At 41.0% G+C, this 24,120-nt stretch overlaps 1 protein-coding gene across 1 annotated transcript; it reads right to left on the reverse strand.

Annotated features, from left to right (window-relative positions):
* Positions 1-576: 576 nt before the first annotated feature.
* MYB (MYB proto-oncogene, transcription factor) lies at positions 577-23,251 on the reverse strand. Its single transcript, XM_026048211.1, has 14 exons — positions 23,096-23,251; positions 21,707-21,778; positions 20,927-21,019; positions 20,280-20,500; positions 18,510-18,744; positions 17,704-17,784; positions 17,202-17,306; positions 15,639-15,896; positions 12,459-12,604; positions 11,926-12,040; positions 11,714-11,839; positions 10,917-11,027; positions 10,165-10,272; positions 577-806 (listed from the first exon to the last, which is right to left on the reverse strand). The coding sequence occupies exons 1-14, from the start codon at positions 23,249-23,251 to the stop codon at positions 690-692; spliced, it is 1,944 nt and encodes a 647-aa protein (XP_025903996.1). The 3' UTR covers positions 577-689.
* Between the last annotated feature and the right edge of the window lie 869 nt (positions 23,252-24,120).

The following is a 24,120-nucleotide window of genomic DNA, read 5'->3' on the forward strand; positions in this document are numbered from 1 at the left end:
AAAATATATTTTTTTTCTCATAAATCTATGTTTCATACAGTAATATTTTTTTAAAGCAAGCTAATTAAAAAATCCCCCCCCCAACAGAAACACACAATGCATAATGGTCTAGAACCATAACAGAACAAAGGAGTATTTCAAGCGGCATTCACGATCTTGATCAGTTTTCCCTCTTTGCACAGACTAGCGTTTGTAGTAATGCTTTTCACTTCAGTATTTTACACCAATGCATTTTGTTCAGTGATTCAAAATAAATCTGTTTGAGTACCTGCTCTTTTATTATAAAAAAAAAAATAAAAAAGAAACAAACAACCCCCTACCCCTGGATAGCACATCACTGAAATAACAATACTGGTGTATTAAGTCTGCTTGATCTTAAGAAGTACAAAAAAATTACCATTATTATAAGTCTGCATTTAAGATCATTAATAACTGATTAAAACTTTTAATACCTAATAATTTAGGCAAGTATCATTTATTCAAAAAAAAAAAATCCTCTTAAGTTGGGTGAAATCCAACGAGAATATATATGCTCAGTGACTAAATGCACTTGGTGCTGCTCCCAACTGTTGTACCACAACAAAGATAGGCTCTTCTCCCATTCATGAAAAGTCTTCATGCAGAGGAACAGTAATTTCCCAGGGAAGGTGAAGTGTTCTGAAATCCATAATGCTTCTCCGTAGACCCGTTTACATCACCAGAGTCCGGGTTGGGAACGCGGTCATGTACTTGCGTGCCTGATCAGTGAGGGCCATYTGATCCTCTATCTTTCCACAGGACGCAGACTCCCAAGTGTTGTTCAAGTGCTGAGTTAAAAACAGACAGAGAGATTTGGGGTGAAGATCACGGGATTTATTTCGCGCTTGTGAGCCTCTACGCTCCCATTTAGAGTGTTGCTTTTTTCCCAAGGCCGTATTTATAGCCTTGCCTTTAAACTTTCTTTTCCATGAAACAGCTAAGAAGAGAATTTATTTGCAGGTCGACTTTACAGTCAACAGGCCACAGACAGGTTCAAACCCTTGGTGCTACAACCACACACAAATGTGCTGAGCCTCCACTGCAGAAATATAGCTGCTCTGCCTCTGTGTCCCCTATACAGACCTGACAATCTTGGCGGCGTGACCACAGCTAACAGCAAGGCCCCCGCGTGAAGCTGCTTTCACCTGCGTGCACCGATTAGCACATGCCCATCAGCAGAGCTCCTTTGGCAAAGGAGAAGATGTGCCGGCGGGGAAAAACTCTCGGCAGCAACAACATTTTAATTATCATGCAAGCCATTTTGCTTCTTGTGGTATTTATGGAGGTTAGAGACACCATTTAGTATAATGTTAGAATGAGATAAACATATCTGCACCGAGGGCCGTGCACACTGTATTTATTTACTAGCTACACAAGCGAAATGTTTCTCATTGCCTTGAGCTATAAGCAGTATTGAAATTTCAAAGCTTCTGGAATTTAACAGTACACACACTTAGTACACATACTTTTGTGTTTTCTCTTGAACTCTTCCAATTACTCATTATGTCTGCTTTTCCACATCAAGTTTTTCACTGAACTCAGAATAAAAACTGTATTATTAGGGACAGCTAATAACATGAATAACCAGCATTCCAAAAAACACAACTGTGTTCAACTACAAGCTGTCTGCCAAGAAGGGGATCACCATACTCCTGAAGATTAGTAAGGTCTAAGCCCAAGATCCATCAGCAAACACAATTCAGGAGAAACTCATCTCTTTTCTTCCTCTGTTTTTGACAAATTGACAAGAAAAGAAAAGATCTGTATTACTTGSGTACTACTCAACCAGATGGCCAAAGTCTTCTCAGCATCTAAGACACTGGGTGAAACTAAGTGCTTGACTGTAAACTGTCTGCTAAGACATCTGTCCTGGTGTGGGCAGTCATTGGGCTACTTAGCCACGGCTCTTTCTGCTGCTTCTTCCATTTGCCAACTGTGTAAGAGGAACCTTATGTTATTCTTTAGCCTGAATATACAGAAAACATCATTGTTCTTATGGGAAGCAGTGGTAGCTGAGACACATGTAGTCTAAGAGGTTGGATGACATACTAAATAGAGAGAATTTTTCAAAATAACACCCTAGTCATGGTCGTGGTATGAATGTTTGCTGCCCTGGAGGTTTATAGTCTAAAGGAGACAGACACAATGAGCGTGTAAGCAAAGTGACCAAGACAAGAGCAAGCACACTGCTTTCTTTCCCGTACATACAAGCTCTAAATATCTCTCCTCTAGATGCCTTTTTGCAGATGAAACTCCTGCTGAGTTTTGAAAGAGCTCCCCGTGGGGAAGGAGGATGAGGTCACGCCTTGAATCAATGGGTTCTGCAGCTCTTTGTGGGACAGCAGCATCTTTGAAGTCAATAAACATTCTATAGATTTTCTTCTCACATATGTTCGACCTGTTGTGGCTGTACACCTTGTGTGGTGGCTCTGCCTCGGGTGTGCACGGGAGCCAAAGAGCAGGTGTGACACACTTTTCATGTGCCACAGACATGCATGAGATGTGCCACAGCTTCTTTCATGGTTTGGTTACACAGCTTCCAGGGTAACCTTCTCAAAGGCCCCTAGGTCAGCTGGAAGTCTACAATCCCCTGTTGATCCTCAGCTGGATGTAGGCACCTGTGAATATTTTACGCTATTATTTTAGAGGCACTTGCATCAGGGACCAAATTAATCTCTGGTCCAGTGCCATTGGTTTTACTTAGAAGTCAAGCTTAGTCTATAAAAACTTAGAAGCAGGTGGCAGCTCCAGAACATCCATCATTTCAAATGTGTCCAAAATTCCCTGTGATCTTCCAAAGCTTCAATACACTAGTCTTAGAAAAGCAGGTTCAACAGTACCCTAAAGAGCTRAAAACATTAAGCAAGCAAAAGCCATCTGTCACAGTATGTCATTTTTTTTTGAATGGACCTAAATTCAGGCAAAGATTGTCCCAATTTCATAAACTCATCTTAATTGTTAGTATCTACACTGGGGTCTTTGTATTAATCGCCATGTGTCTATAAAAAAGGAAAAAAAAAAAAACCTGTATCCTGGTATCTCCAACATCTCAGCAGGCTGCTACATGTCACTCACTCCACTTAGAGCCTGGTCTTCATTTAACCTGATGTCAGATCAGCAGAATCTCCCTCTGCCCTCTCTTTGGTGTCAGCTGTCTCCAGCGCCCCAGGGAAGCAGAGTGGAGYGGACAGAGGAACTACAGGAGAAGCAACTGCATCGGTAACAGGACTCTTTTGAAACCAACTCACTCAAGCTTTGCTGCAGAGACACTGTGGGAGAAGCTACTCAACAGAATTTTCACCCTTATATTTTTTCAAGACATACATTACACTCCCTCTTCTTTCTCCTATGATAGTTTATAAAACAAGACTAATTTTTCAGTCTCACTGAAGTTGATAGGAGTTTTGCTCTGGGAAAGAATATAGAATTGGGCCCAAAGCAGCAGTATCACTACTAATAAAGTTTCAAATTCGTCCTTGGGATCTCAGATAACATTTAYACTAGGCATTCTGAACAAATATTTTCCTTGTAAAGCCTTGGCTCTCAGCAGCGAGCCGTAACAAAGCACAATGCCTCAGCCGTGCCAGCCCCGCCGTGCAGCGCTAGAGGCACGTGTGAAAGGCATCCGAACTCCAGAAATTCTCCTTCCACTCTTGGCACGGAGCGCTGGCTCTCACGACCCAGGCTGAGCGCGTTTCCGGGTCTGAGCACACACGTCTAAGGAGTCACTGAGCAAAAAAAGGGAAGGTGAAATGCAGGCTGAGGTGCACAATGCCCCTTGCCCTGCCAGCCTCTCAGGGCTTGGCTACAGGAAARCGTCGGCACCCTGCGGAAAGTGGAGCTTACCAAGCACGCCCAAAAAGAAAAGGAACATGAAGAGAGTCAAGCAAAAAGCAGGAAAGCAGCTCAGGACCAAATACTGAAATGCTCCTTTTTGAGAATGCTTATTATATCCCCTATATTGTGGCCCTCATTTAAAGGTCCAATTCTGCAAGTCAGTGGTCGAAATGACAAAAGCMTTGTAGTTAGGAGTCAAAACTCGCTGGAATTGATGGGCATGTTTTCATTCATGCGCTGGATTCGTTCCACTTTTAACTGCAGCCATCTAGGCATGAGGTGCTCATTTTCCAAATCTCCAGTAAGTTTGGAAGAAAAGGGATCCCCATGGCACGATTCCCTCCTCGCAACAGACAAAAGGATTTAACTCTTAGTTTAACTTTTTAATTAAAAGAATTTAAAATTCTATTGTTGGAATTYCCATAGCTGTATTTTTTGCGCAGTTGTTTTCTGTCTAAATTAAAATTGAGGGTAGGTAAGGTAATAAGAGTTCCCATAGCATAAAACTCTAGAGCCGTGGTACAATTCCAGCTATGCCATTCCCCTGCTGCTTGTTAAATTATTATTTTTTTTCCACTAGTAATCCTACTAGCACATCCTTCTCCTGGCAACAAAACTACCTCACTTATCCTGTAACGTGCCTTCAATTGCCCTTGGGCAGATGTGAACTGTAAACAAACTGTCAAAGCTGTAACTGGGATATCCAGTTAAAGCACTTTCAATAAAAACTTGGGCCATCTAGAGAAAACAGACAAGAGTAAGGAAAGAAAAGACTGTGCAAAGGTGCTTTTCCAACAGAACTAGTCCTTCTGCCCTCGCATCATGGGCTGCCTTTTTCATGTGCTGTCTGCAGGGCTTAAGAAAGTTCCTGCATTACGACACCCAGCCTGTTAGCAGGGGATACGAAAACCAAACATTGCTGCAGCCTTAGTACAGAGCTCTCACCCAGATCCAAGGGCAGCAAAAATCCTTGTGCAAAGAACTCTTTTAGAAAATAGATCTCCAGCTCCTGAGGAGCAACTTTCATCTCAGCTCTGCTGACAGAAATCTTCTGCAGCTCCAGCAAAGCTATTGGTGTTACACACATTTGCATGCACTTAGATTAATTGTACCRACATTTAAAAATAAAATAGCCAAAAATTTTAAAATATTCAGGCTACTAAAAGGTATCTTACCCTGTTWCTCTACCCAAGAAGCAGCCCTTCATGCCAGTTTTCCCTTAGCATTGCATGGCATGGATAATTGCAGAACATTCCATTGAAAAGAAGGCTTAAGACAGAAATGCAATGCTCTTTTTTAAGCAGCAATGGGATCAATGCCATAAACAAAGCATTTTCCTAGCAGAAAAGATTATTAACAAACTCAAGCAACCAAAAACCATTTCTACTTTATCCGCTGAAACAGGGTACTGTTTCTGCTCACATCGCTAGTTCCCACCAGGGACATGGGGCAGCTTTTCCCTAAACTCTATGGTCTCTCCAGTTGTTCAGATATGCAGTTTGCTAAATGTGAGAGAATACGATGGCCTGACTTCTCAGCTTTTATATTAAGTCTGATACTAATGCTGGAATAAGGTATTTTGTGGCGCTTTTAAGAGCTTAACCCTGCAGCCCTGACTCAGACAAAACTTCTATTTGAGATGCATGAGCTTTCCAAGCAAGATTAMTGAGAGAGATACGGAAATGTACTGAGCACCTGCAACTCACACTAGGATATCGAGCACCTCTGTGAGTTTTGTCCGTGAGTTATTCTTCTACTCCGGGTCCAAACACACTGCTGTCAATGGCTCAGTGTCAAGCTGCCACTTTCCCTCAACTGCAGCCTCTGAAAGCCGAGAGACTTTTATCTACTCGGGGCAGCAACAACTTCTGATCTGTTTGCAACCCGAATTCTGCCGCTCGGGGAGGGAGGAGACTGACCTTAACTTCCCACCTCTTCCTGCTTCCCTCAAGCCTGCAGAGCCCAACACACGTCCAGCTCAGCACGGGGAGGGAACCAGTAGCTCTGGAGAGAAAAGCACTGGGCTGCCTTGCACAGCTGTGCAGGATTGCCCTGCGTCCCCCTGCACACTTGACCAAGGGAACAAGAACATGAGACTTTGTGATCTTCTTGTCCCCCAAAAAGCTGTGGAGGAAAAGCACAGAGGGGCTCCTCCCAAAGACGGCTGCCTTGCCCATGTGTTGTGTCTTGTGCAAGCTCAACTCCACGTTGTACTTTGTAAAGTGGAGAAAATTAAGCTTAATGTCAGCTCCCGGTCTTGAAAAAAAGTTTACTGGGTAGCAATTTCTTTTAAAATCCTTTAAACTTGCTCTTTAAAGAAAATGAAGATGCTTACACAAACCACTGAAAGTCAGGAAATTCGAGCTGAGATGTGTCAGTCTGTGGTTAAAAAATGGAAAGTGACAGGAGCTAGGGGTTTAAGAACACTCTCTTTAGCTTGCAGGGCTTTTACCTTATGTTATTTCCTTTGTTACCGGGAGAAGAAGATATCAAAGCAGTGCTATTTTCTTAAAAGGTTCCATTTCATGGTGTCTTTTGATAGCCTGCAGGGTTAGGTGGATGGGCTATGATCTTTTCTATCTAAAATGTACTTGTTAGAGTAGTTTGTTTTATATACTGTTCCTTATTTGATTGGCTACAGAATATAATATGAAATAAAGCATGACTTTTACACAGGAAAGACCAAAAGTATAGATTTTACTCAACCACCTCTTATCAGGAGCTATTCAACCACATGCTCAATGCAGATAATTGGTCTGGCTCAATAAGGGCTTCACACATTATCCCAAAATCTTAACCCTTCCAAGTTGCTGCCGAGGCCAAACTCACCCTGCCATGAAATCGGGTATTGTTTGAGTGACAACAATATAGGATCTTGGTTGTCACCAACTGCTGCGTYGTTGAGACTGCCAAATGGGGAAGATGGCTTGGCTGCCTCCCATCACTCAGGCTGTGCCTGCTGACGTGGGAGATGAACAACATGCAGCTGGCACAATCCCCATCCAGCCCTGCTCTGAAGCTYTGCTATGTGACACACTCTACCTCCTGAGTGATACTGATTCACACTGTGCTACCTGAGATGATCGTCAACTACCGTCTGCCAAGCTGCGTGAAGGTGTATCCAAAATGCAGTGAAAAAAACGATCCTTCGGTCCTTTGACGTTGCTCTAAATATTTGTTACTCTTGCCTACTTTGGAGGTGAACAGGCAAAAGGGCAAATCATCAGACACTGCCCTGCATTTAATGCCAGCCAAGTATCTTTTCCTTCAAGTAAACACGGTGGAAACTATTAAAGCAATGAAAAATACTGCAAGTTGATAATGTACTATTTCCCTTTTAGGTAAATTTAAATTTAAAAGAAAAAATAATTTTAGAAGCTTTGTACCTAGCATATTAAAAATAATAAAGTTTTGAGTTTGCGGTGGCAAACTCTTTCTCTTCCCTCTCCATGCACACATCCAAGGTGCAAATTTCTCTATAATCCTTACTTGGACTGAAGTCAGTGAAAATTTGCCTAGGTAAGAGCTACTGGATCAGGCCCAAAATAATAACAGCAGCAATGTAAACATATGCAGATACAATTAAATTTCACCCAGATGAGTTCCACACTGTTTCATTTCGGCCTGCTGGGATTCAGCAGCTATAACTGTGTTTGTGTGCACATGGAACAAAACAYACAACGTACATGCAGGCATAGGGTGATGGCACTCTAAAAACTGGTTAGAAAGGGAAAATCAAGAACAAATGGYAACATTTCCAATTTCTCCACACCCGTCAGACACAGCCTGTCCTAACAACACACATGTGCTCCCAGCGCAGGGACACACTCCTACCACCATGAAGCCAATCCATGCATTTACCCTACGTGCTTCTGGAGCAGCAGATGCCAAACACTCCTCTCAGTGAGCTCAAGCAGACTTACCAGGGGATGAAGCAGATTTACCCCTTGCACTAAGTCCAAATCAGACTGTGCACTGATCAGCACTCGGTACTGCACTGCTATAAAGCGCCTGCATTTCACCCTGAAGAAAGTAATCCATGCCCAAGCATAGACATCTCTAGTCTCATTCCTCATTTACAACTATATTTTATCTGGAGCATCCAACAGTTCTTGACCAGCAGGGAGGACCAGCAGTCTGAGTCCAAGGTGCTGCCTGCCAAATACTTTTTGAGGCTTTTTACTACTGCTGCTTCCTTCAGTCTAACAGGTTGTAAGTACTGAGACAAACTGCAAAGTCCTTTTTATTCATTTCCTACTTAAGGAAAAATCCTCTTTAGACCAACAATGGGAATAACTGACTTTCAACTTCAAGCAAAATTATAAAGGCTTTTCCTGACCCAAGGACTGAAGAATGGGCTCCAGAATGGCCCACAAATTGACTGTGTAAACTTCCTGACCAGAATCAGCACGAGTAGGGTGAGAAGGTTAAAGAAGTCCTTTCATTTATAGTGGCTTGTAAAATTATTTTTAGATAATAGGAAACCTAACATATTGTTATGCCAGAGATCAAACGATCCTATTTTATAGGTGCCTCAAACACTTCATTTCTATTACAAGCAGAATGCAGGCAACTGCCATTAGCAGGGCAATCCTCAGCATAATTCCAGTTAGCTGCCAGGAAATTCCTCCCTACCCCTATGGATGTGCTGGAATTCAGGCACTGGCCATGCTGATGGGGCCGCTGTGCCAAGCAGGCAGAGGGAGTAGGGAGATAGAGGGGAAAGCACGAATCTTCAAACCTTCCCCATGGATGTGCGCCACAACACAGCTAAAACACAGAGATTTGTGAGCCTGGGAAGAGCCAGAAGCAGCAGGGAGTGCGGATTTTTGGCCCAGACACTGCAGAGATTTTGATGCCAGACTTTCCAAAGCTGCATTTCAATCACATGATCTGGTGATGCAAAATATAAACCTACTCCTTTGCAAATTCTGTAACACATCTTCTGAAACTGTTTATTTTTAATGTCAGAATATTTTACTCATATTTCTAAGAAAAAACAGGTGAAGGAATTGAGGAATTCTTATAGTTACATTTCTAACACAGCTTTGCTACTGACATCACCAAATATTATTGGTGTTTGAAATGCAAAAACAGGGACAGGTGTAAAATTTCAATATATTGCTTTATGGTGCTAGACTAGGGATGCATAACCAAACACGGATTTTAAACACTTTGTTTTACTGCAAATAACCAATATTTCTCCTAATATAAATTCTGAAAAGAGGGAAGAGATAAAGGACTAGCTGAAAACTTGTTCAAAAGTCAGAAACTGTGGAGTTATTATTTCCTCTGTGACAGTGACTCACTGTAAAGAATGACCGTCTTCAACTCAAGTGGCCCATGTGGAGAAGGGATATAAAATTACTTACTCATGTGTCTCAAATATAAGGATTTCAGTGGAAACACAATTAATCACTATCTGTATTGCTATGGACCTGATCTGAAATCCACRTGAATTGAGGAAAAGGCTGCTAAAAACTTCATTACTTTACATTATTTCATTGGGCTATGGATCAGGCCCTATATAATAGTTATTTACTTGCTAAAATTGACAGCAAGCGTGTGTATTTGTGAACACCTAAGAAAAGCCTAAGTACCTAAAATACAACCTAATTGCTGGATTAAAACAACCACACATTTACTTCAGTTAAGAGATCCTGAGACATAAAGTTGGGCCTAAATGTTATGGAACCATTTCAGACAATAAATGACAAGAGTATTCCTGGCACRATGTTCTCCTGAGCTCCAGGGAAGATCAGCTTGGCTGTTTCCCTCCGCTGTAGGATTTGGTTTGACAGCTGCTGGCTGGTAGCACCAGCTACATCTGTGCCTGCAACAGCAGCCGCTGCCAGAGTCTGCCCYGGAGCCTGAGGCCAACCGACATGCCCTGGCTGGAGAGGCACCATCAGACTCCCTGCTCTGCAAAGCAAAAGCTGCATCCAAGAARTCTACAGGCAAAGGCCTCTGGACCACGTTGACTCCTGTGCCGGGCCTGCGACTCGCTTTGGGGCATGAGGTTGGCTCTGGGCGAACACATGCCAGGGACTATCCCACCAATTTGCTTGGGCAGTCAAGTGAGATGCAATTCCCCACACAAGGGTTGTAGCCAAATTTAATTTCCTGGCACAGTTGTAGCCACCGTGTCCTTGTGCTATGCAGATGAAGCGAGATCCTGCATTACGGGCTACTCGCCTTAATGTTTCATTCTTCCCTACTTGAAAACTTAAGATCAGCCTGTGAGAGAGTGCTGGGCATCTGCAGAACGCRCTTTGACTGAAGAATGGTTTTTGATGGAGGGGAGGTTACCTGCAGCGGGTTAGGTAGTGGCCTGTTCCTAGGGACCGCAAACGGCCTGTGATAACCACTGTCCTCTTCTGACACTGGCATCTTTAAAATGGAGCTGGTAAGGAGATTCTGAACAAATGAACAAGAAAAAAAAGAAAAAAAAAAGTTTTTTAACATCTCAACAAAACACAAAAAGAAACTGTATCTGAATGTCTTAGAAGCAGATCCAGCCCATCGTCTTACATCAGGCACTGTCACGAATGGAGCTGCCAGCCTGGGTTCACACCAGAGCCTGCAGGTCCCAGGCTTGACTTTGGAGGAGTTTTATCATGTGCAAGGGTTTCACCCTGTGACTCTCCTAAGCACACGAGTGACAGTAACAAAACTGAGCAGTYCCAGGGAAGCACAATGCCATCACGTGCATGCTGGAGCACCTTTGCACAAAATAACCTTTTATTTTTTATTTTTTAAACAGTTTTAGCTCTGTAACCTAGTCATTTTTATGCACAGATGCAGATGTCCTGTAAGTGCATTCTCTTCATGGRCTGCACAGCAGCCGTAGCTTCTACTAACTTCTATAGGCTGTGCAATGATCTAATTGAGAGAGAGGTATCTGCCTCTTATCTGCTGTGTATAGGAAAGCAGTGTGAAAATAGTGAATAATGCCTTCTAGTTAGGAAGGTTATACGTAAGCTATTCTCTCTGTTGCATTTAAGAACTGAACGGGATGTGAAACTGAAAAATCATTTGGTGGTGTGGAAGCTTGTACTTACTGGCACATCTTGCATAGTAGATGCATGTGTAAAGAGCTGAGTGTTCAGGTGTTCTCCTTCCCAGTGGTTTGAGCAAAAAAAAAGTCCAGCTTTATCTGTTGGAGACTCCACCTGAAAGCAAGAAAGGCACTGTGAAAAAGAAAAGCAGTATCTRACTGATCAAAAGGAGATTTGTCTGCCAAATTTTTAACAGGCTGAATAAATATTCTTCAAAGTTGTGCATAACACAGATTTACAGGGTAATCTTTTACAGCAACCTTGCTCTTTGCAGAAAAAAAATGTTCAAGGTTCTCAAAAGAACACCATCTAATAAAACTTTGAATACTTGCACTCAGCTCTCTGTCAGTATTCAAGAGTTTAATCCCCTAAAGGAGATGGAGAACGTATGTATTTTTGGAACTTTAGTGACAAAGTAATATAATGCAGTGTCCTCAAATCCTCAGGTTTCTATGTCACTCCATGTAGCTTGGTCCCTGTGGGGTTCTTCTATAGTTTTCACCAATATTAGAAGGACTCAATCCAAATTCCTGTCTAATTTCTTTCTCTTTTTAAGTTTCAAATGAAAACCGCATTAGAACAGTCCAAGCAAACCCCTGCTGAAAACAGCAGAAAGACTTCTATGGAAATCAATGGGGGCTGAATTAGGCATGCCTAGTACACTATACAGAACCGGCACTAAGATCTTGGGGCTCACATAAAAGAAAAACAGACATTGCTATTTAACAGAAAAGGTATTGCTATAAGTTTCATAGCAAAGAGCTCCGAATTAAATTGCCTCAGGTAAGTTTGCAATTTACCTCTTGTTTGATTTTCTTCAGCAAAGGGGGTCCACTTTCATGTAGCCCAGCCATGATTGCAGTCTCTTCAGATTCCTGCTTGATAACATCCTGCAGATCTTCTACAAGATGAGTCGGAGTTTGAGGCTGAAAGGAAGAAATGTTATAGATGAGTGCCAGAACATCCCTCCGCACTAATATCAAAGCAACTTTTATCATTGTTTCCTTCTTACCAGCATTTTCAAAGGACCATATTTGATTTCCTGAGCTGCAAGTGCGTTTTTGAATGGAGTGGGTGTTCTTGGAGAGCTCTCTAATATCGACCTCTTGATTGCCGGAGTTCTGAAACTTTAAAAAAAGGCAGAAAAACTTTAAAAGGATGCGTTTGGAAATAGCAGCCCACTGCAAAAATACGTGCATGAAGATAATGACTGCTCTAAGACTTTGATAAATGTTTTCCTGCAATCATATAATACATACACAAATTGACGTCTTGTTTTTACAGAAGAATATCTATTGCAATATTAGAAGGCAGAATGGCTTTATTCAAGAAACGGCAAGTCTATATGCACAATTACTCTTTATTAATTAGCTACCCTGGTAGTTATAAAATGGAAGCATTATTCTGCAGCAAGAAGAATCTGAGTGTACTAGCAAACAGCTCAGCAGGAAGCACACAGTCACCCAGCCTTTTGCTTTGGTTGTGTCCAAAACTGACAAAGCAAACCCTCATGAATCTGACAATACAATGCTGGAAGAGGCTTACAAATGATGATTTTCCTTCTGTGTCCGGAAAGGCTGGTCCCGGTGGAATGGTGTTGTAACAGCCATCTTATGGCCACACACTGGAGTGGAAGTTAAAGCGGGGTTGTCTAGGCTCAGGTTTTCATGATTGGTGGAGGTGTTTAAAAACTGTAAATAGGGAAAGAGAAAATCAGTTGGAACTTCCAGATGACTAGACTGATTTTTAAGTGCAATGAAAAAAAAAAGAAAAGAAAAGAAAAGAAAAGAAAAGAAAAAGAAAAGAAAGAAGAATAAATCACTTTCTTTTCGGTGACAACATAAGTGGTTTTCCTGAACCTACAGGTGGGTGCACAGGGGGTACCTGACTATGTGGAGGGAAAAAAAAATAAAACAAGTTCAATGAGCAGTTTCGTTTGGGCATTTAGGAAGCAAAATCTATCGTCTCTAGAATGGGAACTTATAAACAGGATGATACTCCATTCCAGTGAGAAAAATTCTGCAGCACTTAGAGAGCCAAATCTTAAAAGCCCAATGTGGGTTTTCTGCAAATAAATTACAACTAATATTAAGAGCAGTGTGCCTGCTGAGCACTGAGCGAAAATGAAGAAGGGATGTTTCAGGAATAAACCCACAGGAAATGGGCCTAAGTTCCATGAAAGTTATCACTAGAATCTAGGTACTTGAAATAAAGTGTTTATGACTGGAAAATAAATTTCCTATCATTGTGGTCCAAACAAAGTGTTCCATTTTTACAGAATAAGATGAAAACTATGGTCCTTGAGGGGTGTGTGAAGTGCTCTGCAATGGAAATCTCTGACTGCAAAGGAGGCAGTGGTATTGAGCGGGGGGAATTACTTTTGCAGGAATTCCACTTAGTAACCTAAAATATTGTTCCCACTTCTAATATMTATGAATCTGTTAGTGTAGTAGCTCTATCCTTTATTCTGATAAAGGGTTGCTGTAAGATCTATTATCTTCTGGACTTGCTTGTATCCCATTAAGGTGTTTTTTTCAATAGCATGACATATATGAAAATACAGATCTCATTGGATAAATAATATATGCCTAAGTGGAGATAGAGTGGGAGACCATTACATGCAATCTTTTAATAACCTTCAATGAAAAAGTGTTTTTCTGACTTTAAGATCAAAGCCAAACCAAAGACTAAACCAGCAAAAATACACAGGCAAACAAAAAAAAACCCCAACATGTTTAAATAGTGCTGCAGCTGTGAAACAAAGCAACAAACAATAAGAACTTCAATGGGCAGATCAGACAATTTTAACAGGCCAATTTTCTCTTCATTCCTCTTCCACCCCACCCCACATGGCTTGAGTTAAGGATGGGGAGCCACGATTTGAATTTGCTGGTTGTTGTTAGTTTGTCTCACAACCTGAATGCTATTTAAATACAGTTTGGGGTTTTCTAGGTCAATGAATCATACTGTGAGTGGACAGAGATGGAAAGTATTACAAATGATCAGAAATGTTAAACTCTAGTTAGCTGAAGGAGTTAACAGCAAGAACAAAGCAAGCAATCACATTCCCCTACAAATATGATCCAAATGAAAAAAAAACAAAAAACAAAAAAACCACACACATGAATTTGAAATAAGAGAATCAACAGTTAGCTTGCTGATCATCTAAACCCAGTGGTGAAGACTTAAGAGCAGTGAGAAGATTCAAACATGGAGTGAAATCAGCAAGCACAACGGCAATTAGTCATTTGTTCCAAGGGATTAGTTTCTAAATTGTTAACACTGYGGTGACTTTTGAGAATTAGTAACATCTGTGCAGAAGTCTTGGTCTACCTGCGAGGGAGAGAAGGGCAGGCTTTTGACAGGGGAGCGCTTAGGAGTTGAGCTGCTGTCGTCAGCTAGTACCAAGGCGCTACCGTGGCTCCTGGCTAAGGGGCTGCAGAGCCCTCTCCTTTTGCGAAGAAGGAGCCACGGAGCCGCGCTGCACTGCGAGGCGCATAAGGACTTGGGCGAGCCGGGAGGGCCCTGACTCGACACGATTTTGCTCAAGTATGTGATGGGGTGTCCGGGAGGTCTACAAGCACTGGCCCCTCTTTGCTGAAGCTGCGCGGCTCTGCCTGAGGGAGCTTTGCTAGCCGAAGTGTCTGTGTCTTCAAAGAATTCAAAACTGCTGAGATCACCCCGTGATGAAGGATCCTGAAACAACGTGGGAGGCACGGAGCTATAAGACAGTGTATAGTGCCACCTCATGAAAATACAGCGCTAAGATATGCTTGTAATCAACAATAAAAACAATATTTCCCAAATCAAGGCAGCTTGACCCTGTTTACTTGAGTAATACTATGAATGCTTATTTGCGTTTTTAATGTATACCCTCAGGGTACCGAGCTGTCCAACACCTCAGTGTTGCTGGCAACTCGGTTCCTGCAATGAGTCAAATGATGTCCTTACGACTTCACCAGTATTTGCTGCTCTGGGTGCAGACTGTGCCTTTCATTGCAGAAAAAGGGCCAGTGCTGGACTCTGAGCTAAGTCCGTTTCCTCTTAACCAGCACGACTGCTCAAGACCTGTCAAGTGGGATGTGGCACACGCTGTTGCTGCTCAAGTAGGATGCCACCACCAAAGGCATTTCAATGCGCTACTTATGTTACATACAGCGTTTGAGTGACCATAACAATAAAAAGGCCAGCAGTGATGCCAGTCAGTTGCTTGGTATTCATATACAGCATTTCCAGTTTTTTAGATTCAATAGGTGAGCTCCTTAAACTTTGAGAAGCAGCTATTGATGCCACATGGAAAACCTTTAGAAAACAACACAGATAAATCAACAGCCTCACATGAAACTAGAGCATAKGTCTCTTCTGATACAAACAAGCATCATCTAACTCTTTAAAATGTTTGTTGGTGTCTCTGATTTTATTCTAAGAAGACTTCATGTAGTAAGAAACTGTTTTAAACTCCTATTTTGCAGTATGCTAAAAATCCCACTTGCATACCGAGATGCAGCAAGGAAGGGAGAAACCCCCAAAGAGGACACGTATCTGCACTCAAGGGCTTCATTTATGAACAACCATGTGTGGCTATTTCACAAGGCAAGCTTCAGCTCTTGAAGCAATTAGAAGCTACTCAGAAAAAAAAAAGAAACAGCTTTAGGACGCTCCCAGCTCCTCTCCCCTCAGTCCTTGACCACACGCAAAGTCACCTGAGGTGACGGTTCTACTTACGGAGTCTATTAACTGGAGTGTTTCTGCAAATTCTAAGAGATTCTTAACATTGTCCAGGATGTTGCTCTGGTGGACAATCATGCACCTCGCGGGGGATGCACTTTCCTCAGGTAAGCAACCATGGTCCACCGGTGGGGAGGGAGTGCAGTGGTGATGTTCCCCCAAACAGGAAACAGGCGCACTGTCACCACTCGTCCTGGCACCGTCAGCGATTGCGGTGCTGTGCCAGCCTGTGTAGTTTGATGTGTGGTTCTGTGTCTAAAGGAAGAAGAAGAAGAAGAGAAAAAGAGGGGGGAAAAGGCAAAAGGAACTTAGCAATGAAATTGCACAAGGTGTCAGATGCCTCTGGAGGAAAGATAAAAGCAGTTGCATCACCATCTAAAAACTTATGCCCAAGAAATAATTGTCAAGATGTTTCCTTTCATCAGCACAAGATCTCATTTTAAGTAATAGCRGCACTGTATTTGTTATCCCAGAGTTACCTCAGTATTGATTTCCAGGATTATAAGCATATATCATCATTAATATACAAGTAAGTCATACTGCATTACTCCAAAAAGCTCAAAGTGACTGTAAGTCATTTTCTGTGAGAAGCAAGAAATGGCAGGAGTTCCCTACTGAGCGCTCAGCACTGTAACAGGCTACAGAGTTTAAGAGTTAGAGTTGCTTTTGTTTGCTTATCTCCTTTTCTTCTTCTGTCCCTGTCTAATGCTACAGCTTACACCAATGCAATGAAGAGGCTGTCAAATCAACACGGTTAGGAAAGCAGAAGAACAAATTAACAGAAGTTTCTTTCCAGTGTGATCATGCAACAGAAGAAATTGCAAAACATTAACTAAAGTTAAAAAAGTGGCCAAACTAACGTATCATGCATGCAGTTGTTTTACTATTAATTTAAATATTACCCAAAAAAAAAAAAAGAATCTGCTGGCTATCACCTATCTTCTAAGATGATTTGGGCATCCTTGGTTTTGGTGATAGTGGTAAGTAATTACATCAGGGTTTTCACATTTTAACATCCAATGGCTTGTACAGCAAAGCATAAGAATACAGTAATAGCCAGCATTTGTTTCACACATGCAGTTATGAAGGATCTAACATTATTCAGATAAGTAAAACAAACTGTCAATCATGCACCAAGTCTGAAGCTTACGAAGTGTGTAATACACAGCTGAAGAAAAGAATACAACAGAGAAGAAAAATCGGATGTACAGGCACTATATGAACCTTTCATCATATGAACCATTGCACACTTTCAGAAATGCAGATCCTGCTGATTTAAGATCCGTGGGATTTTTCATTTTAGGATTATCAKCAAATTTACGTAACATGACAGAGCCCAGCCCTGCTCCCACTTTTCAAAAGCAAAATAACTGCAATTTCTTTTATAAAAGAATTCACAAAAGCAAATGCGGACAATATATGTGCTATGTTTCATGCTTTTAAAACGGAAATATAGGGCCTTGATTAGTACYAAAGGCAAAGGGGGAATAAAAAGTTAGAAAGACAAGCACTGGGGTAATGCTGCTATCCCTCCATCCAAGCACACAGTGACAGTCTTACTGGTAATGCCTGCTGCCCTTTCAGTTCATTCTCAGTCGACATTAGTAGCAACTCTAATTCCTTTATTCGTTTTTCTTTCTCAGGGTCTTCATCATTATAGTGTCTCTGAAATTAAGAGTTAAGGGAAAAGAAAAGATAAAGGTCTGATAGGATGTAGCAACTAAAATGCTTATGGCTTGCCGTCCTGTGGTTTTAATAGCCAAATTAGAYTCCAAGATGAAACAAACATCAACTGGGCTTTCCACTATCAAAGTCCCTGCTGAATTTCAGTAAAAACATTTGAAATGAAGAAAGTGAAAGCTAGCACACCAGATGTCAACTATTGTGTCTTAAATTCACTTCAGAAGAAGCAATCATTAGCCATACCAGAACTCCCCCTCCTTCCCCATTTTCGCTCTTCATACTTATTACGTTAAAATCCTCAATGCAAAATCTCCACATTTTAACTTGCATATCAAACATTTAACAAATTGGATCTTGAAAAGAGGTTCAAATTATCTACCTGAATAGCTGCAGCAGCTGGCTGAGGAACATTGAGAATATTTACATGCAGTGCTACCGGATACGGGATCTGACCAGGGACCTAGGCCAAAAAGCAAAAGACACTAAAAGTTACTATTTCTATCACATTAACTGATCTGCATTGTGAATTTGCATTAAAGATATATTTGGGTTTAGGTTCGTAACATTTATCATCTACAGAGACGAAAGAGCAAGAAAAAGCAAAAAAAAAATAAATGTTTAAAAGAAAAAAGGAAGAAAGAAAATTCATATATGAAGTATCTACCCTTCCTGAACGAGAAAAGATGAATAATTTATAGATGCATTTGTACAATTTTCTACATTGAAAATACTAAAGATGCATTTGATTATAATCTAAAACTCTATAATGTAGCTGATCAGCCTATTTCATTATTAATCATTAATAGAAAAGATTAAAAACAATACTTGTTTACTTAGTTCTGACAGGTCATCYGCAAACAGGTTACTAAAGCAGATTCACCCAGATTCAACTGATTTTCAACATGGATAAAATTAACCGCTGTAAGAAATGGTACTCAGTGCCTTGTGTTAAAAGCACTGCATCCCGTTTCATCCCTGCAATGCCAGTAACCAACTTGAAATGCACACATATTTATGCCTGTTTTGGCCAACGAAGACCTCGCCTAACATCGAGGACCTACGAATCCTGCTGAGTAGCGACCCAAAGGGCTTACTAACCTTTTCAACCATGCACCCAAGCTGGCAAAAAAGACCATCCACCCGCTCCCCCAAGCCAAGCGGGTGAAAGCTCTTGCAGGAGCTTACATTTTGTGGCTCCGGAAGGTGGTAATAGGAATAGTCATTGCCCAGCGGGGGCTGGCCAGCTACTGGGAGCTGGGCAGAAGGTGCTCCGTGGGCAAAGCCCATCAAGTGAGCGCTCTTCTGGTAGCCGACGGCCGCYGACGCCAGGCTGCCTTTGGAGGACTCCTGCAGATACCCCTCCTGCTCGACCTTGCGGCGCATGGTAGAATTCCAGTGGTTCTTGATGGCGTTATCGGTTCTGCAACGGGATAATGCACGTATTTGAAGAGCTTTACAAAATAAAATGTACATTCAAGCTGAAATCAAGYGACAGGGAACTTTTGTGAGTGTTTCTGATCAAAACCTAGTGCTTTCCTCTGTCTGCCTGCCCCTCTACCTTTGAAAATATGACTTCTCAAGAAAAATGCTTACTATAAACAATAGGGGAAAAAAATGGGTGGGCTGCTGTTATTTAAAACCTTTTTGGAGCAACCTCGACCCCTTGTCTCAAGTTTGCAGAGTGCAAGAAATTAAGAACTTTGGCTTCACCGCATTCTCATAGGACAAGGTGACAGTGAGGACTAAGTCTCTCCTTGAGACAACCCTAAGGACTGACTACATTGCATTTGTAACTCTTAATAGTTCAGTGGAACTTTATTGGTATCTCCTTGCTTGAAAGAAAGAAAACAGCTGTGAAGAAAGTCTTCCAGACAACTTGCCAGTGGGCCACCTAAACAGTGATACCATCGCGCTATACACACGCATGTATATATTCATTCAGTGAACAAAACTGGTATGTTTTTTCTCAGCTGTAGAAAAACTGCAAAACAAATTCTCAAATATATGAGTCAGAAAAAGCTTATAAAAACTTGCTATCAAGTTTGTGAGATTTTAAGAGCACTCTTAGAAGTAACTCCTCTATTAGAAAAACCTCACCATCACACAATACTGTTGAAAGAAATATCTGTGATATGTGGAAGCTACAGAAAACCTTCCCAAGCAGCAGTCCATTTCTTGTTTTCTTCTACAAAGAAACTTATTTCTTTGGAATTCTAAGGAATGCCCACTTAGAAACATATCGCAGTCTTAGGCACTGCATTCAGTATTTCACCAAACAACAAGAATAAAACTGAGAAGGGAAAAAAAATGTTTGTTTATATTATGCGCTCAATTACATTTTATGTTGAGTCACTTTTACTGCAAACTGAATAGAGACACCGAATCTCTAAATTCATATGCAAGCCGTAAACTTTGAATGAGACAAAGGATTGCAACTAGAGGAAGTTAACCTCTTCTATTTTATATATCGGTTTTTACAGGTCAAAATTGTCTGACTGGCTCGGGAGCAATTACAAATGCTGAGGCAGCCTTCTTGTTAAAACACTCTGAATAAACAGACTATGTTGAAGGCATACCCTTAATTGAATGCAAATTATGTTCCACCTGTAGAGCCTGATCCTTCACTGTTCAATGAATTTAAATGTAGTCTGTTATTTCAAGCACAAGTAAGTTTACACATATATTTAGGAAAATGTTACGGTCTTGATCTAGTTATTGATTTTTTTACCTACAACAAACATTAAAAGCATGTATAAACAGCATATTATTCCACATACTGACCAAACAGAACAGTTCCCCACTAGGAAAAATGCACACTGATGTCATCAGCTTTCCAGGATGTGAGCCCCAAATTTTTGATTCACACTGTGCAGCCCCAGGCAACTGAAACAGAGTGCTCAGGCCTGTAGCTTTTTCCTTCTTTCCTATTTAAGAGCTAAAGGTATATGTCATTACCGTCCAGGCAGCAACTTTGCAATTTCTGCCCATCTGTTTCCCAGTCTCTTGTGTGCCTGGTAAATAATTCTATCTTCCTCTTCTGTCCAGGAGGTTTTCTTCACTTCTGGATTCAAATGGTTGTGCCACCTCTCCCTGCACTGTTTTCCAATCCTTCCCTTCAAATGCTTAGCAATGACAGACCAGCGCTTTGGACCGTATTTCTGCACGAGTTCTATTACCTTCAAAGAAGGACATAAAAACTGCCTGTATTTAACGATGCATAATGAATCAATGCAATTTTTCTATAGTGGAGCAATATTTTCAAAGACATTTCTCAAAATTGCCACTGCAAAGCTAATACACAGTTAAAGCTTCCCATGCCCCCTTTATATTTTTACCCAAAAGGAAAAGTCTGGTCATAATAAAGACAATCCAGACTGCATTTCTACAACATAGAACACTGCGATCAGGGTTGGAAATCAACATGAATTAATTTGTGTAGAATGCTTAGAAAACCACATACATATATTAAGCATTGATATTACAGGATCAGTCCTGTCTCAGGCCATATCAGTGTCGACATCATGGAAATTTCCAGTAGTTTTCTCCCGATACATTAAATCCACTTTTAAGGTATTAATCAGATGGAATGGAAAACTGCTCACCCTTTGATCCTCCTCTTTAGTCCATGGGCCTTTGATAAGTTCTGGGTTTAATACCTTCTGCCATCGGTGCTGGCACTGAACATCTGTCCGATTCTAATGAAACGCGAGATATGCAAAGTAAATAATTCTTTAAAAAGATGAACATCGAACGATATTGCTCTTATCAAGGTACACTTACTTCACTAAATCTCACCGCCAATTACTGTTATTAAATTACATGGCAGTGATACAGTGGGTCTGAATAGGAGGTGCCCAACTACCAAGTTGCTCACTGAGCTAGACAAATTCCTACATTTCTGCAGTTTCTGCAGTTATGACTGTAGCACTAAAACTACAAAAATTCCTCCACCATCTGGCATAATAGCTGTCCTTTTTAAAAAGAGCTTTAAGAGCTTTCACGTGCAGTATTTCTACGAGAGCTGAAGAACTCAAAAAAAAAATTTTTTGAACTGCACTTGCAGTTCAGCAAAGCTMTTTTTCCTCTGCGCCAAGACATTTTGTTTCAGTATCGTATCTACCGCATCTACTGCCAACACTCCTGCACCCTCTGTTCTTTGCTTGTTTGATRTTTTCCAACCCTTCCTGAGAAGTGAAAGGAAAATTAAGGTAAGGGCTTCCAGAGTGCGCTAACTAAATGAACTGCTGAGCTCTCAACCTATGGAGGTTTTATATCTTCTTCGAAAACTGAACTATGAAACAGCCACTCCCCTTTCCTTTCCTTGGAACCCTCTGATAAAGAGTTGTCACTAGAACTGGAAACAGAAACCAAGATCCACTTACAGGAAGAAAATTGGCAATGACTTTCCAGTCTTCGGTGCCATTCTGCTCCACAAGCTTCTTCAGCTTCTCATCCTGAATCATTAAGAGAAGCAAACAGAAACGATAATGCACCCCCAAAATCCCCAAATTTATACTAGTATCTTTGTATGCATTTGCTTCTTTGTGTGATCATATCCTGATATTAAGGAAGGGAATCTGTATTCTTCTTTTGTTTTTAATTGACTAAACCAGGAGGGTTTTTTCCCTTACCGGTGGATTTGGCAAGTTCTTTAAAGGTGCTGCAGGAGAAAGCCCGACTTTTAGGGCTTCTGTGTGACTCAACTGATCCATTCCCATTTTACTGCTCAGAGCAATGAGTGTTGTTCTTGAATGGGACTTACAGGAGTGCATGGATGTTTAGTTGTCAGGCACGTGAGTAACAGGGGAATTCAATAAAYACTCAGGCACCCAGCTGTCTTTGGACCACTAAAAATCACAGTCTGGAACTTCAAATGTCTTGAAAGCATTGGAAGTCCCAATAATTTGCTCATCCCCTGTCAGGGTGCAGTGAAAGCCCCATTTCAGTAACAGCCCCTTTTTGCTGCTGATCATTGCGAGCGGGCTCTGCATGTTCTCTTATGATTAAATTAAAAAAAAAAAAAAAAAAGACCTTACAAGAGGTGACCTGTCGCTATTTATATGTCAATAGAACTTGGTAGAGGAAAGAAAGTCAAAACATAATTTAGTAATTGTATTAATATACTTCACAATAAACTTAAAGCAATTAAACGGTCATAGGATATCTACGTGGCAGAAGACCTGATATCAGAATTCATCTGAAAAGTCAACACAAGGGTACTAAAATATATTCTGACCTTAAAAAGTTAAATAAATCTTGAATGTCCAATTTTGGTAGATTTGTTAAGATTCCTTCTTCTAGCTTTTACTTTTTTTTCCATTCAGAATCATAATGCTGCAATGAAAGTGCCCGTTGCGAATGGCACCARGGGGCTGCAGCAGTTTCTGCCACAGTTGTTTGCTGCTGTGGGACACCGAGCACACGTCAGCTCTCACATAGCAACCATTTTCAAACAAAAAGAGGCAGCACTAACAACCAAACACTGCTGCTGGTGACTCTTAATCTGTGTCTCCAACTGGGATAACAGAGAGACTCGAGTATCTGATAGGTAGACCTTGCTGGACGTAAAACCTGCTGTTTATGCACTTCATCTAAAAGACATGAATGGTCCTCAAAGTTAAGTAAAACACTGAATATAGCTAATGGGTCAAAATCATTGTCCTTATTCATATGATGGGATTGTGGATGAAGCCATTGGGTAGATAGAAATTTGGACCATGCTTGGTCTTTCCACATRCACTAGAGAAGGAGATGAATTAACTCATATTTACCTCTTCACGGGTCCACCTGGTTTTTCCCAAATGGCGTTTTCCAGCTTTAGGGAGCAGACCATCATAATCATGATCATACAYCTCAACATCTTCTTCATCATCATCACTGCTGTATATGCTGCAGAAGGAAACACAACGAGACATGGAGTGGAACATGAGGACTCGAGCTACTTAACTGCAAAGCAGACAAAAAACACTACAATCTTTCCAAAGGTTACACAGATAAAAGTTTTAAAACTTGCACAACAAGATTTTGTTCTGCATTCTGTTGTTCTAGTATTCTGAACTGGTTCTGCTGTTTTTGGTATCCACAGATACAAGCAAAGGGCTGGCAACCTTCTTATTACTCTGCATGTTTAGACCTGCTCATGCTGTTAGATCAGCAGTGAATTACACTTTTGGCAAGCTTTCAACCAATGAAGGTTTCAAATTAAAATACAATGTTTGGGACAATGAAGAGAACAAGAGGCTGGGTCCACTCCACAAATGCACRCTCCAAATCTTTAATTCATGCCATACACTTTGAAAACTACTCRCTTTGTGCATTTAGTAGAACAAATAGCTCCCAAATGAGACGGACTGTGTATAAATGAAAAAAAAAGCTTGCCAATGACAGCCTTAGTAGAGACTATTTTTATGATACTGATATGTACAGGCAGAAGTTTCTATAATTGACTTAAGTAAAGCCAGTAAATGGTAGCATTAACATGCAATAAACTCTAACATGAAACGTGCCTGCCATTCATAGAAAGGGTTGAGGACAAGTATATTTAATCACCTGCAACTAACAAATAAATGATTGAACCATTTTACACAACATATTTTCCTAGCTTATGACTTTATTACCTCTTTATTTACCTCCACTCCATTTCTGAATACCTCATAGTGTTTTTGAAATACTCTGCTACTCAATACATGACTAAGGGATTTCCCCGGAGGCAAAAATGGGCAAAAAAAGAGATCTATTATTGTTTCTCACAGGCAGCACTTGCTTTATCGAGTTAGCTAAAATTAAAACTGTRTGT

This window comes from Nothoprocta perdicaria, unplaced genomic scaffold, assembly GCF_003342845.1.
Source record: "Nothoprocta perdicaria isolate Ctin4 unplaced genomic scaffold, notPer1 scaffold_52, whole genome shotgun sequence".
In the NCBI taxonomy this organism is placed as follows: Eukaryota; Metazoa; Chordata; class Aves; order Tinamiformes; family Tinamidae; genus Nothoprocta; species Nothoprocta perdicaria.